This window comes from Plecotus auritus, assembly GCF_963455305.1.
Source record: "Plecotus auritus genome assembly, chromosome: 3".
NCBI lineage: Eukaryota > Metazoa > Chordata > Mammalia > Chiroptera > Vespertilionidae > Plecotus > Plecotus auritus.
Genome location: NC_137772.1, coordinates 48053769 through 48070429, shown reverse-complemented (window position 1 = coordinate 48070429; position 16661 = coordinate 48053769). Strand labels below are relative to the sequence as shown.

The window sequence follows — 16661 nt, the reverse complement described above, 5'->3', positions numbered from 1 at the left end:
TGTTTTTCCCTTTGCTTCTGTGTTCTTGTCTTCCAGTTCCTCCAGACACTAGAAACCTGAGCCTGATTTTTTTTGTGATCTTTATTTATTTTTTAAAATAATTCTTTATTGTTGAAAGTATTACATATGTCCCTCTTTTTCTCCCATTGACACCCTTCAACTCCCCCCCCCCCCCCCCGCCCCCAGGCCTTCAGCACCCTATTGTCTGTGTCTATGGGTTATGCATACATGCATACAAGGTCTTTGGTTGATTACCTCCCATCCACCCACTCTCCCCTGCCTTCCCTCTGAGATTCCATACTTTGTTCCAGGCTTCCATGTCTCTGAGCATAATGATTTCTGATCCGAGATCATGAAATATTTAAAATTAAAATGGGGGAAAGTTTTGGGTCCAGAAACAAAAATTAAAAACCATTGGTCTCTAATGTGTGCACAGACTGCCCTTAGAAAATAAAAACGAACAAGACAAACAAAAATTAAACAATGAAATAGAGTGAGTGTACTCTGCTATTGAGGGGTTTCCCTATGTGTTTATCTCCAGGCTGGCTTTGTGTTTCAGTAGGTCATGAAGATATTAAGAGCAACAATTGAAATTACACTGTCCCTTAGGTCCACAAAAATATAGTTTAAAACGTATGCGTGAAGGACTTAAAATACTGTTTTTCTAAATTTATTACTTATGTCATTAAAGGTAGCATTTGGATCAGTATGAAGGATGTGATGGGAATGAGAAAATAGGAACGTTCCTTGCCCCCGCCCCCCCTTTTTTTCTTCTACCAAGTAGAAATAGATCCAGTCCAGGTTTTCCATTCGACTCTGTCTCTGAATTTCGGCTGTGCACTAAGTAGCACGTTTCTCTCTCTCCCCTCCTTTCTCCTTCCCTCTAGCCTCCAGGATTCCTCTCTTCCTATTTCAGGAGGACTCTCTCACAGGCTCCCTCATCAGCCTGTGTGAAACTGAGGTTTCCTCTGGAACCCGTATATCCCCAACACATACCTCCACGCAGACACGTCCCCAAGAACCCCGCGCTCGCACCGACACACACGCGCGCACACACTCGCGCTCGCCAGTCCACCTCCCTCCCGGGAGAGCCAGCGCGCGTTCCCACCTCCGCCGCACACTTCGGCGAGTCGAGCTCGCAGCGCTCTAGGATTCTGCGGCTCGGAACTCGGATCGCAGCTCTGAACCCTCAAGGTGGATTCTGAAACATTTCCTTCTCTCTCTCGTTTTGATTGCACCCTTTTCGACCTGGGGGGCTAGAGGAGCAAGGCGGCTGCTTTCCCAGCCAGCCCTGTTTGGCTTGCCATCTCCATCTGGCTTATAAAAGTTTGCTGAGCGCGGTCCAGAGGGCTGCGCTGCTCGTCCCCTCGGCTGGCGGAAGGGGGTGACGCTGGGCAGCGGCGAGGAGTGCGCCGCTGGCTCTGGCGGGCTTTCGGCTAGAGGGGCAAGGTGAAGAGCGCACGGGCAGTGGGGTTTACCGAGCTGGATTTGCATGGTGCACCATGCCTTCTTGGATCGGGGCTGTGATTCTTCCCCTCTCCGGGCTGCTGCTGTCCCTCCCGGCCGGGGCGGATGTGAAGGCTCGGAGCTGCGGCGAGGTCCGCCAGGCGTACAGTGCCAAGGGATTCAGCCTGGCGGACATCCCCTACCAGGAGATCGCAGGTAAGCCCGGGCGCGCGGCCCAGGAGGGCGGCAGCCCTCGGCGGCCACACATTTCCCGGGCCGCCCGGTGCCCTCCTCCTTCCCCCTGTTGCTGAGTTGTTGGTGTTCACTTTCTGTCAGGCTCTCCGGGCGCCGCGCCTCCGCGCCGGGCGGCGGATGCTCTCTCGGCAGCTCCCGCGGGGTTAGGTGTGCGCCTCCGCTGCCTCATTGTGTGCACACGCGGGAGCGCCCTCCTTCCTCCCTCCCTTCCTCCGCTCTCGCGCCCTTGCGCCCTTGCGGGGCTTGCTTGTAGGCTCCCGCCGGGGAGCGCGGAACACTCGGGGGTGTCCGCGGCGCGAGGGCAGATGGCTTAGCGGGATGCCCACCCCATGCCTCTCGCTCGTGCAAACTTGGAAAAACTGCGGCCGCAGTTTGCCCAGCGCCACAGTCTGAGTGGCGCCTTCTCCACTCCCGCCCTCACGCCGGCGGGGGCGGTGGAGAGACGCAGAGGGCTCCCTTCGCCCCTCGCTCCCAGCTCCACTCTCTGCGGGTTGGAGAGGCAGAGCGCGGTGCTGGGGCTCTGGGCGGGCGAGCTGGGGGACCCCCACCGGGGGACTCGGCCTCCCGACTCCCGCAGTTCCGGGATGGTTTGGGGAGTTCTCGGGCTGCCTGTTTCTGGTTTGGGGCGACTTTCCCCGTACGGTTTCTCAGTGCTTCCCGGGTTGCTGTTGGTCACTTGAGGTTGGGGGGGAAACCCCAGCCACCCGGCGCAGCTACGGGTCCTGAGCGCGGCCTCGTACGCCGGCTCTTGGAAGCTGAGCCAACTTAAGTGAGTGGTTCAGTAGTGGATTCATCTCAGGGTCTCCCGATCCAGTGTCCCCTGCGTGCCTGGCCCCAAGCATTATTCCTGTGAGCTAGAGAGCCCCCACCCGCTTTCTGGGCGCCAGTGTGCGGGTAGCACTTGGTCTACAAGAACTTGCGCTGCAGCCTGGGTGCCTGTTTTCCGGCTCTTACCTCCAACCGAATCCGAGCTTCTCTGGGGCTCTGTGAATGAAACGAGTCCGGGGGAGAGAATCTGGTGGCTGCGAGAGAACTGAGCTGAGAGCGGCGGAGTGGGACCAGGAGATGCTGCGAGGACGCGGGCTGCTCAAACTGGCCGCCGAAGTCCTCGGTGACCTCAAATGGCCAAGTCAAAACGCCGAATTTCCACCAGCCTTTCTGCATTTTGTCAAAGAACTGGTCGATGGATGAAAAGCATTTTGCAGATAATCTTATAATATTTTGGCTATTTAGTGGAATTGCTCTTTTATTGTGGTTGATCTACAAACTCTACACGTGAGAGTTTTTACTTATACCGAAATAACACATTTATATGAATTTAGGCATTAAAAAATAGCCCATACTTCATACTCACGGAGAGTATTATATATAGAGTCTTTTCCAATTCTGAGCCAGACACCGCCAGCCTCTGGTGAGTGGAAGGCGGAATCTGTGGTGAATTATAAGACTTCTCTTCTACCCCTGTCACTTCTCCCTTTTCCAGAACTCCTTAATTTGTTAATCAGTGAATAGATGCCAGCGGCCCCTACAGCTCCTTAAGTTTCTCAACTCTCCTTTCCCTTTTGTCTACTGTTATTTCATTCTTTTTAATTAATTGATAAGGATCTACTTTGCGCCCCTCCCCCCCCCCCCCCCCCCCCCGCCAAATCTCAGGGAATTCAACTTTTAAAAGGTTTGTAGTATGGGTGACTTCTTTTAGGAACTTTTTCTCTAATCTGGGCTTTTTTCAAACTGTATCTTTTAAACACATATATTTCCCCAACTTGATTTCAGACAAGATATCTCAAAGAGGAAAACTGTGAGGTACTTTTAAACTGCTTCAGTATTCAGTAGATGATGGGGCTTTCTGAAGAACAGTTCATGATGCAAAGCTCCTTAATATCAAGGTGAAGGTGAAGGTGTTTAGTGAAAATGATTTCTTTGTGTAGTCATTATTTGCTTTCTGAGAACATTTGCAGGGGTTAAATAAATCCTTCAGTATATTTTTAACTACAGTCGTCCCCCCCCCCCCAGCTTCCCTCCATCCCTTGACAAGTACAGTGCTTGCTAATAGCTCTGAATTTCTAAAATGAGTGTACTTTCTAGGACTAAGGGTACTATTTACTTGAAATTATCAAGGTACAGGTCACTGTGGAACAAGTGAATTGTAAGATAATTGTATACTAAGGATATACTTTTTTTCCAAAACAAACTTTACTCGGTACTACCTATTGCTGTTGAATTTATCACTTAGGAAATATCTCAGTTTATTAAATGAACACACTCTTCCTCTCCTCCTCAGTTCCTCATAAAATTTACATTTCATTATCTCGTGGTTATCCTTTCTTTGAACTCCTTTCCATCCTATGCCTTATTTGGACTTTTAATGTTTTGCTTGAGAAACGGCATATGCCATTTGTTTGCCAGGGAACATGCATTTAAAGGAACCGCTGTTCAGAATTTAGATTCATGAGATCTGTTTCTAATTGAAAGCCATTTGCAGGTAGCTTGCCTGGTTTAAAAAAAAAAAAAAAAGAAAGAAAAGTAATGAGGACATTATGTTTCATCACAACATTATTAAAGATTTACTCAGAACTCACAATTGTGAAATAATGTTGCCCTTTTCTATTCTAAGATAAAAGGGAGTTCTTCAAACTCAACCGATGAGGGACTGTGATGGGTAATATATAAAGTTACACTCTCAGAGAGTGCTTGGGAGGGAGGAGGCTGTCAAGGGGCAGTTTGTACCATTAATCTCCACTCAGCCTTGATTTTAAAGCATCCCAGGCAGATCAGATGGACTATCTGTCCTTGTTTGAAAGACCTCCAAGGGGGCAGATTCTTAAGCCCCTCTCAGCAATCCATTCTAATACCTAGTCATTCTTATGGTACCAAAATGTTTCCAAGTATCTAGCCAAAAGCCTTCACAGCGTGCTTGCTTATTTTCTCTTGTTCTGTCTTCTAGGAAGATATTGAGCAGGGGATCATCAAGTTCTTTGTAGGGACTGTTATTCTGATCAAAGGTCAGTGTGAAACATCCCAGTCTTTCTTTGAGCACCAGTAATATTATCTCATTTTCCAACCTGACTCATCTTGATGGCTCTGAACTGCTAAAGGAACTCCACAGCTGAAAAGAGCATCCGCTTAAAAGTCTGGGCAATTCAGGAAATGTTGTTTGAGGCTTACTGTGCCACTCTTTTATGCTTTGAGCATTCTTGGAGTTATTTATTGTAATACTGTGTAGCTGATTTAATGGTACTTACTAGCCTACTGCTCACTTTTTTCATTAATTATCAGATGCAACTTTATTTAGCAATCCCATATATAGAAATTTCTATGTACCCAGCACCTATTTGAAAACATTACCAATTTTAAACATTAAATAAACATTGCCTTACCTGCTCCTTCTAATAACTTAGAAGGTTATTATTATTACCATTATTTCCATTTCCTGGATGAAGAGACTTAAATAATTAATTTGCCCAAGGATGAGAAAGTGAGGAGGCTAGAATTCAAACCCAGGCACTTGGTTCCATAGACTTAACCATGGCCAATACATTTTTGTATTTGTTGAATGAATGCATTGTAAAATCATTTTTTTCTCCCCAATATTGTATAAAGCTTGGTATTATCAATCACCATATATATTCCCTGACAGTTCATGATGAATATTTTTTATTTATTTGCAAAATCTACAATTTTCAAAATCACTTTGACTTTGGATTTTCTGTTCTCAGGAATTGGCCACATGCCACCACTAAATTGTCCCTGTATTTATGTATATTCCCTGTCATTTTAGTGGTATAGATGTGGTTATATAAAAGGTAGAATCTAAAGAACTTCTGTTTGGTTTTGTTGTTTCCAATATACCAGATTTATTGGAATATTGGGTTAGTCCCACAAACCTTGCAATAGGAAGCTATCATGTGGATAGAGGGAGAAGGAAAATTTCTTCAAATTAGGAAAAAAATAATATATAACTAACAGTATTAGTTTTCAGTATTAATTTTGCCCCTTTTTCTGTCTCCAATATTTTGAGAGTTGGACTACAGCTGGATATTAAAGTATTAAACAGAAACAGACTCATAGATACAGAGAACAGACTGATGGTTGCCAGAGGGGAGGGCGATTGGGGGACTGGGAGGAAAAGGTGAAGAGGTTGAGAAATACAGATTGGCAGTTACACAATACTCATGGGGATATAAAGTACAGCATGGTGAATATAGTCAATAATATTGTGATAACTGTGTATGGTGCCCGATGGGTACTGGGAATATTGGGGAGACCACTTTGGAAAGCATATGATTGTCTAACAACTATTCTATACACCTGAAACTGAAACAAAACAATATTGAATGTAAACTGTAATTGAAAAAAAATTAAAAAAAGAAAGTATTAAACTTTTCCTCATCTCTTTGATAGTAATTTATCTAAAAAAATCTAAAAATCTATCCCAAAGTCTAAAATTTAAAAAAATATAGAACATTCTCTTATACCCTGCTAGTTGACTGGAAACTTTTTGGTTTCAAATTTGAGAATATGTAATTCTTCCCTTTACCTGGCCTTGGTTCAGTAGTCCTTTTCTTTCGTAGGTAGGTTTCCCAAGGAACCTGTCCTCCCTCCCTCTGCTCCCCTAGCAAACCAACTTTCTTTTTTTTTTTTTTTTTTAAATATATTTTATTGATATTTCACAGAGAGGAAGGGAGAGGGATAGAGAGCTAGAAACATCGATGAGAGAGAAACATCGATCAGCTGCCTCCTGCACACCTCCCACTGAGAAGGTGCGTACAACCAAGGTACATGCCCTTGACCGGAATCGAACCCGGGACCCTTTCAGTCCGCAGGCCGACGCTCTATCCACTGAGCCAAACCGGTTTCGGCACAAACCAACTTTCTTAATGTTTGCCATCAGCACAAATATTTTTTCAGTTTGCATGCAGATATCACCGTAACATAAATGGAAAAACAGTGTTTGGTAACTCTTTTACAGACATGTTAAATTTCCAAGTTGGGGATACATTATTTAATTTCCATTTATCTGCCTGCTGCACTAATCTCTGATTTTTTTCCCCCTCCATTTAGTTGGCTGATATCTTTAAAAGCATTTCCAAGTGTGAGGTATAAAAGGGTTAGCTGAACTTCAATTTTTTTTGTTTTGTTACTGATTTGTCCAGTCACTAGATTTCTAAAAGAGTCACATTAATTCTGGGTATCAAAGCAATCTAAAATCTGGACTGTTAGGAGTGCCACTTGTTAATCTCTTGATTTGGGAATTAATTTTAGCATGATCCTTGTGAACAGAGATATGTTAGATGATTTAATTAAAGGATAATAAGTCATCATTGGGAAAAAGAGTTCATTTGAGTTGACTGATATACTCTTTTACCAAAAACTCACATTTTTTTTCTTTACTGTTGAAAGTATTATATATGTTCCCCTTTTTCCCCCTTGACCCCTTCTAGCCCACCCGGCCCCCTGTCCTTGGCTTTCACCACCCTATTGTCTGTGTCCATGGGTTATGCATATATGCATATAAGTTCTTTAGTTGATCTCTTCCCAACCACCCCTGCCTTCCCTCTGAGATTGGACAGTCTATTCCATGCTTCTAAGTCTCTGGATCTATTTTGTTCATCAGTTTATTTTGTTCACTAGATTCCACATATGGGTGAGATCATGTGATACTTGTCTTTTTCTGACTGGTTTATTTCGCTTAGCATAATATTCTCCAGGTCCCTCCATGCTGTCTCAAAGGGTAAGATATCCTTTCTATTTACTGCTGCATAGTATTCCATGTGTAAATGTACCACAGCTTTTTAATCCACTCATATACTGATGGGTACTTGGGCTGTTTCCAGATCTTAGCTATTGTAAATTGTCCTGCTATGAACATAGGGCTGCATATATCCTTTCTGATTGGTGTTTCTGGTTTCTTAGGATATATTCCTAGAAGTGATATCACTGGGTCAAATGGCAGTTCCATGTTTAATTTTTGAGGAAACTCCATACTGTTTTCCATAATGGCTGCACCAGTCTGCATTCCCACCTGCAGTGTAATAGGGTTCCCTTTTCTCCATATCCTCACCAGCACTTGTCATTTGTTGATGGTAGCCATTCTGATAGGTGATACCTCATTGTTCTTTTAATTAGCATCTCTCTGATAATCAATTACTTTGAAAATTTTTTCATATGTATTGTGACCATCTGTATGTCCACTTTGGAGAAGTGTCTATTTTGGTCCTTTGCCCATTTTTTTTATTGGATTGTTTGTCTTCCTTTTGTTAAGTTGTATGAGTTCTTATATGTATATGTATATTTTGGATATTAACCCTTTATCAGATGTATCATTGCCAAATATGTTCTCCCATACAATGGCTCCCTTTTCATTTTGTTGATGGTTTCTTTTGCTGTGCAGAAGCTTTTTATTTTGATGTAGTCCCATTTGTTTATTTTCTCCTTTGTTTCCTTTGCCCTAGGAGCTGTATCGGTAGACATATTGCTACGAGAGCTGTCTGAGATTTTGCTACTTATGATTTCTAGGATTTTTATGGTTTCATCTGTTACATTTAATTAAGTCTTTTATCCACTTTGAGTTTATTCTTGTGTATGGTGTAAGTTGGTGGTCTAGTTTCATTTTTTTTGCATGTATCTGTCCAGTTTTTCCAACACCATTTATTGACAAAACTGGCTTGACTCCATTGTATGCTCTTGCCTCCTTTGTCAAATATTAATTGAGTATAATGGCTTGGGTCAATTTCTGGGGTCTCTGTTCTGTTCCATTGATCTATATGTCTGTTCTTGTGCCAGTACCAGGCTGTTTTGATTATAGTGGCTTTGTAGAATAACTTGATGTCTGGTATTGATCCCTCCAACTTTGTTCTTCTTTATCAAGATTGCTGTGGCTATTCGGGGTCTTTTTTGGGTCCATATAAATTTTAGGAGTAATTGTTCTAGGTCTGTGAAATATGCCGTTGGCATTTTTTTTTTTAATGGGGATTGCATTGAATCTATAGATTGTTTTGGGTAGTATGGACATTTTAATGATGTTAATTCTACCAATCCATGAACACGGTATATTCTTCCACTTGTTTATCTCTTCCTCTATCTCTTTTTTCAACACCTGCAGTTTTCCGAGTACAAGTCTGTAACCTCCTTTGTTAAGTTTATTCCTAAGTATCTTAATTTTTTTTGTTGCAAAAACTCACATCTTTAAATTGCACCACATGTTATCAGCTTGTGCATGTGGAAATGTTGGCCACAATCAAAAGTGATTTCAAATATACAGCATTATGTCCTTTAAAATATTATAGTATACACATTGCATCATAATTTATGTAAGAGCGTGACCAGTGGTCTTATATAATTATGGGCCAGTTTTATGAACACTTAAAAAATTCGAAATGATTAAGTCCTTTTAAACCAAAGTGACTTACCATTTAGTCACTAGATTTGTATAGAAATATGAGTTTAGGTTAAACATTGTAGTAAAAGATTTGTTGATAAAATAATTTTAATAGTTTAATCTTAACTTATATTGAAGCTCACAAAAGTAACATTATAAGATTTTTTTTTCTCTCCTTAATTCTCATCTTTCAAAAGACTTTTAGCAATGTCAGTAAGGTGACTTAAGAGTTGTCTTGCCAATATAAACAGAATACTTAATATTCATTTAAACTTGGTGCTTATATCCCTTTACAGACCAAATTCTTCTCTGTTAAATTCTTTAGCTGGCACATAATTTAACTTTAAATGGTGTCATAGATTTCCCCAGCAGAATTCATTTTTTCAGTGATATACATGATACTATTTGAAAGTGTAATCGACTCCCTGGGATGGCATATTTATAAATAAAGGGTTTCAGAGTGGCAGGTCTTAGGTAAAGGTTTAAAAATTCTAATAAACCTGGAAAGAAATATTTAAGAGTTTTGAATAAACCTGGATGACAAATATTTTTAAACAAATGTACCACTTAGTAACAAAGAAAAATAGAAATGTGATTTCACATTTACACATCATCCAGGTTAATTATTTTTCTAACCTATTCTTGATTTCCTTTAGGCATTTTTTTTTTTTTTTGCATTCATCCAATAAATATTTCTTGTTACCTACTATGTGTAAGTCACTGTGCCAGGTGTTGGATATAGGACTCCAGGGAACTTTAATCCAAGAAGGGAAGCAGAAAATAAGGGCACCATTTACAGGGACTAGCTGAGATAAAGTGCACAGCACTGGGGTACCTGGCACTATGGAGGCATTTATTAGGAGCATTTGATCTCATCATAGGGTTATGGAAATGCTTCCTTGAGAAAGAGCAATGCAAAGTCTGTACAGGAAGGGGACACTGGAGCGTATGCTCTTTGCCCATATGGTAAGAAGACTCTGAAAGCATGAGAGAAATTCCAGAACCTGGGGGAAACAGTTAGTGAATGGAGAACGGGCTGAGAGAGGGACAGGAGAAGCAGCCAGAGGGCCAGGTTAATGACCAGGTACGTGATCCAAAGATGACCCATGCATATTGGCTCTATGTTTACCTTTTCACCGTAGGCATGGACCCTTAGTTCTGTAGCCTATGGGTGGTGCTAAATTAATGTTTTTACACATCTAGCTGTTTAAACATAGCCCAAAGAAGCATATATATTTTAAAAAATATGTTTTTGTTGATTTTAGAGAGAGGGAAGGGAGAGGGAGAGAGAAACATTGATCCGTTACTTCCCATATGCACCCTGACCAGGACTTGAACCCGAAATCTGCGTACGTGCCATGACCAGGAATCGAATTGGCAACCTTTCAGTGCACGGGGACAACACTCAACCAGCTGAGCCACACAGGCCAGGGCAAGAAGCATATATTTAATTATTTACAGCCTCCCTGTTTTGTGTACCCCAGAACTGCAGCCAGCATCTACTAGCCAGGTATAAGACAAACCTGGGGCCTGTAAAAAACTCCAAGCCAGTACTGCTCTCCACACCCTAAGGCTGATCAACAGTGCTTTATCTCCCTCTTCCCTCTAACCTGGAATTCCCTTAACCTCTTCCCCTTCCTGGTAGTAGCCCCTCTGTTATCTCTGGAATGGCTCATGCTGTGAGGGATATCCCCTCATATGCCATCAGTCATTGACACCCAAATAAAGCTCCTTGGGTCCTACTGTCAATCTCAGAAAGGGGTCTATTAAGAACTTGAGAGAACAGAGAGAGTAGATTTTTGATGGGCTTTGAAAATCCTAGCTTTTATATGGTAGGAAGTAGGTCATCATCCTAGGTTCTTGGCAGTGAAGTGATATGATGAAAGTTTTGGTTTGGATTGGTCAAACACTACAAACAGGATGAAAAAGAAGGCAAATCTTGAAAGGCCCAGGGGGAGAGAGGGAGGAAAGCCAGTGAGCTGTTTTAGACACTAACGCGTGAGATGCTGAGGGCCTACATGAGCATGAGAGGAGAGAGGAAGAAGTGAATGAGTTCATCAGAGAAGGAAGAGGCCAAATTGAAAGGGAAAAAACTTTACTCTGCTATCTAGAAGTTTCAGTAAGAGAGTTTAAGGAAGCCGAAACCGGTTTGGCTCAGTGGATAGAGCGTCGGCCTGCGGACTGAAAGGTCCCAGGTTCGATTCTGGTCAAGGGCATGTACCTTGGTTGCGGGCACATCCCCAGTGGGGGGTGTGCAGGAGGCAGCTGATCGATGTTTCTGACTCTCTATCCCTCTCCCTTCCTCTCTGTAAAATATCAACTGGCTTACATATTCAGGGAAAGCCATTATTTCACATAAGAAGTCCCAACATAGAGCAGCTCTAGGAGCGAGGAAGTGGGAAGTGGGGAGTTAACAGTATTACCAGGGTCCCAGGTTCTTTGTATCTTTCAGCCCTGAGACCGAATTACACCAGGTCAGCTCCATTACGGAAAGAAGGTGCCTGCTGCAGTACCAAGAGTCAAAGCGTCGTTATAACGGCCGGAGGTACAAAAGAGATGATTTCTTGTGTGTGCCTTCACTGATGAGGCAGACTACCCTCAGAAGTGCCGCAGAAGATTTACTCACCTTTCTCATTCCAGAGCTGCTTCCTCTGCCCGTGCCTGGAAGAGGAAGGAAAGGGACCATGGCCTTTGACCTGGACCAGTCATAGTTATATCTTCACTCAGGCACTTCTGTCCACCTTCCCCGAGTGTGTGGCCACTGAATTGCTTGGTTAATCTTCATAAGAATTCCAAAGAATTGAGGGGTAATGGAACAATTGAGAGGAACTATGCACCCTGTCTGACTTAATTAAGCATTTGGCATCATTGCTTTAGTCCAGTGTTTTTCAACTCTTGTCAGTGGTGAACCTATAAATGTTTAACACTTGGCTCTCAGGAGGCAGGGATTGGGGAAACGTGAGTGTAGCCTTTGCCAATTTCTGTGGTATAAATTTTCCCACCATGACTGATTTTAAGCTAGTAACAATTTAACAACCAGTTCACAAAATTCCTGAAAATTTAACAATTGGTCCTTTTCGAGTTGGAAAGAGCCAGGGCTATCCTGGAATCATGAGAGATGAAAAAATAAAAAAGCCTATACTTGGGCTCCAAGCCTGTACTTGGGCTCCGTCTTCAGATATTCTGATTTAATTGACCTGGGACTGGATAGTCTACTTTCTGTCTTCTCTCCCTTCTTTCCTGCTTGTCTTCATATATATGCATTCCGCATCCATGGAAGAGAACCAGTGATCTAGAGCTGAGGTTCATAGACTTCATCATGCTTCAGATTCATTGGAGGGTTTGTTAAACACAAATGCCTGGGCCCTGCTCCCAAAGTTTCTGATTCAGTAGTTCTGGAGTAGGGCCTGAGCTTTGCATTCTGATAAGTTCCTAGGTGATGCTGTTGCTGCTGGTCCGGGCACCGTCTTTTGAGTCTCTGGGGGCCACACTCTAGGTGCATTCATTGTAGTTTTAAATCCAGGTGTTTGTCAAGTAGACAGTCAAATTTGGGCAATGACCTTGTGTTATTTTTCACCTTGATCTTGGGTCAGAATCAATCTTCACCGAGAAAGTGTTGCTACTCCAAATTGTACCCATGGATCTCCTCAGGCTTTTCAAATGTTTACATTGGCCACTAGGGGGACTAAGAGAAAGATTGATTGGACCAATTCAATTCGTAATTATCTATGCTTGGAACAAAGGGGCCTAAGCCAGCTGCCAAGGACACATCTGCACAAGTAAGAACTTCAGCATTGTGGAAAGCATTTTTTTTTTCTCTGTCAAAATCCTATTATTCATTGCTAATATGTCAGGCTTTCTATGGTTACATAGGACTTATTTTTTGTCCTTTTTAGAAGATTTCTGACTAGGGTAAATTCTATCCCCTACCCCTTCTTTGAGCTGTTTTTCATACACCAGCATCCTAAGTGCAGATGTAGTCATTTTTTCCCCTGATCTCTAGACTCTTCTGCAAAAAGACTACATTTAGAGCTGGTCACTGCATTTTATACTCATTTAATTAAAGATGTAACATAATACATTCTGGGTATGCACAACTGTGACCTGTAGGCTTTATTTGCTAGTCTGTTGGCACCTTATTTGAGTTCTTGGATTTCTTGAAAAATGGGCTTGCTTTCTTTGTGCCCCCCGGACAGCTGGGATTAGCAGGGTCAGTGCTCCTGAGCTGAAATCAGGGATCCACAGGTATTTTTCCTCTTAAAGGTTGCTAAGAAGTTGAGGCAACTTTTCTTTTTTTCTTCAAAGAAAACACTTTGAAGTCTTCGGAAAAAGATGACTAACTTTCAATTATTATTTTCTTACCGGGTCAGAATAGCTCCAAGTCAATAGCAATTTCAAAATGAACTTGAAAAAAGCCACCATGCTTATATATATTACGGAATGGCAGGCATTAGCTTTTCCCTGAAAAAGTAAATAAATAAATAAATAAATAAATAAATAAATAAATAAAGCTATTTAGCTGTTTGCTTTTACTATTTTATTCCAAATCCCAACAATTGGAAGCTTTAAAAACTTTAAAAAATGGTAAACTTTAAAATAGCTGATTTTTTCTTCTTTTTCTTTTCTTTTCTTACAGCAAAAGATTTAACAAGTGTTTTTAAATAATCTTTGATATAGTGAGGGCTCCAGTTTGAAACAGAATTTGTAATTCTGAAGTATCAATAAACAGGAAGTACAGGATTCCTGAACACTCCTACTGGATCTATTGCAGCTTCTTTCCAAGCTATGTATTTGCATCCCACCAAGGGACCATAGTGTACTGTTACTTTTACATTGTCAAGTGCTAATGTGTGAAAGGCTTTTATTGTGCTTTTACTACTCATTTGATTAAGTGGTATCTTATTCAATATTCTTTCACTGAGTTGGGGGTATTCAGACACCAGGAGGTCAAGTACTATGTTAAAAGCTCAGGCCAATCTTTTTATATGACTGCAATAAAAGAATATATTCATTTTACTTATATTACCACCTGGATCTCATAAAAGGTCAGTTTCAACTGAATATAAAATAGGTTGCAAATGGCAAATCTTATGTCATCAACAACAAAATTATTATATGTAATTGCTTTTCAATTGCCACCTTCCCCTCTTTTTAAAAAAAGTAAATTGGATTTCTTAAAATCAGAGATTATCATGATGCACTTTGTATAAATCCAAGCTTTTCTATTTTAGGCAAGAAAATATGTATAGGATAAACCATTGACATTCCAGTCAAAACAACAAGTTAGGTGCTTAAGTTAGTTATTCACAGCAAAAAACCATGAAACTATACTTTTTTATTTTGTACTTATCTTAATTTAACAAATTCACTTTGAATCAATTTCTCAGCCTAGGTTATTGATATAAAGATAAATAATTTAATATTGCAAGAAGTTACATGCATAAACATAAGCCAATTGCTATAATTTAAGAGTGGCAATTTATTCTTATCCAGACCATGCTTACTAAATTATACAAAGGTTTTCAGTTTAGCAAAGCGTTTTCTATATGTAGAAATATAGATTATAATAATCTTAACTTTGTGTTGTAACCAAGGTTGTGTTTTATAACAGGAATAACAATTTCTTATAACTGAAAAAACCTATTACGCATTTAAAAATGAATTTTAATCTTAATAGCCATTCGTTTATACAGTACAACTCTTGACAGACCCATCGTTTTTCCTCTGAAATATTTATTTTCAAAAGTATGACCTTGTATTTGCAAAAAGTTTGAAAAATGCTGTATGTTTTGAAAGGCTTTGAAGCCGTATTATTTTGAAAAAAAAAAAAAAAAAAAAAGAGCCTGTCTCACAATTACTATCATCAGGAAACATAGAAAGAGGGAATACAAATAAGCAAGAGCAGACTTTTCCCAGATTGACTTTTCCTAAAGCTATCTTCATTCAGGGTGACAATTCCGATTTTAACCTCATTAAGCGTTAGAGAGAACCAGTATCCCAAGAGATCAGCCTGCAGGTTCCTGGAAGTCCCAGGTCTGCTCCTTCCCTCCCAGACACTGCTGGGAGCTGCTGTCTGGGGCTCGGGGAAGGTGCCATAGATGCCCAGAAGGAGGCTCTGCTGTGCAGCGCCAGCCGGTAGGTGAGCACCTTTAGCCACATTTCACCCTGGTTACTGTGGAATTGATTTTCACGGCTCATGACAGAAGCTGTTTTCAGCCCTTGAAAAGGAAGTGGCTGGGGCTGATACTCCTCACACAAACAGCAAATTGCTCCATGGCTTTCATAGCATTCGAGGTCTGTTACCTTAAGGTTCTAATGGCCTTTTAACAGTGTTTCCAGCTGAGCAGCAGATGTAAAGGATACTGAACATTGAAAGCACTGTTCTTTTTTCCCCCTTCCCTGAAAGAATCATTTTTTACAGACATTGTACTAACACCATAGCCTAGGACCCATTCAGTGGCATGTTAGTTTTGAAAAACTGAAATCTCAGATAAATATAAAGTACTGTCAGTATCATAAATCTGTCACTTTATTGGGCTGTGTGTGCCATGTTACAGCCCATCAGGACCCGGGATTATGTCACCATTAGCAGTGAACCCACTTGGTAATATTTTAGCAGGGAGAAAAGTAATTAATAGAACCCCATGAAGCCTCTAAAACACCTTACACTTTAAGTGGATTCATTTTAATCCTACAAGTTGCAGGATATTTCTGACACTACTACATTCAACTTCTAGAATAATATCCAGTCTACGTTTGGTTTCCCTGTCTGTTGTTCTGAGTGTTAGTTTTGACCTTCTGTTGGTCAGGGTGCGAAATGTTTCCCAAACAGGCAGCTAAGCTCTCCCAGCACATGAAGCTAAAGGCCTTTAAACTAAGCTTTTGTCTATTGAAGAAGGTTGGTGTTTCAGCCTTGTGGACTTTTGGGGAAAAATCGAAACATAACCAAACACCACTTGTCGAATTGGATGTTTTTTTTTTACAAAATTAGAGAAACAGTGTGTCTTTTGATTTCACTTTGGTTCCAGCACTGCTTCATATTTCAAGTTTCCAGTGGTAACTAGACTAGGTAAGAGAAAAACAGCCCTGCCGGTGAGTCATCAGTCTGCCCTCCAGGAACTCGCCTCTTTTACAAGCTTTTGGAAGGGCCTTTAGGAAGTGTGAACTGCCACCATTTGTATTGGACCATATTGAAAATATGCACAAACTGCAACTTCCATGTGAAAAGGCACGCAATTTCCCCTCCCTCCTTTTCCTGTTTTCTTCTTCCTCTTCCCTCACACAGCCTATCTGGTTTTGGGTAACAAGACAAAAAGGATAGTGTGATGGAATTTAAGATTCAGTGTGATCCGCTGAGCTCTTGCAGGTAACAGTGACACACGTGGGGCCCTTGCTTTGGTGTCCTGAGTATGCAAGACTGGCCTCGACTCTTGGTTCTACTGCTCAGCCTTTTCTACACCTCTCTGTATCTCAGTTTTGTTTTGTTTTGTTTGTTTGTTTGTTTTGCTTAAATTTGCACACAGAAATAAGAACAGTCTTTACATCTCATATTGTGATTGTATTAAATGAGTTAACATGTACA

At 41.3% G+C, this 16661-nt stretch overlaps 1 protein-coding gene across 2 annotated transcripts in view; it reads left to right on the top strand.

The window, feature by feature from the left end:
* Nucleotides 1-905: 905 nt before the first annotated feature.
* The window catches only part of GPC6 (glypican 6), a 1157351-nt gene continuing 1141595 nt past the window's right edge, over nucleotides 906-16661 (top strand). Inside the window, exon 1 of one of the 2 annotated variants that reach the window (XM_080660993.1) lies at nucleotides 906-1662. In XM_080660993.1, coding sequence (XP_080517119.1) covers nucleotides 1503-1662 — 160 coding nt within the window. In that variant the 5' untranslated portion in view covers nucleotides 906-1502. The remainder of the gene's footprint in view (nucleotides 1663-16661) is intronic. The other variant, XM_080660992.1, reaches the window with a different exon arrangement.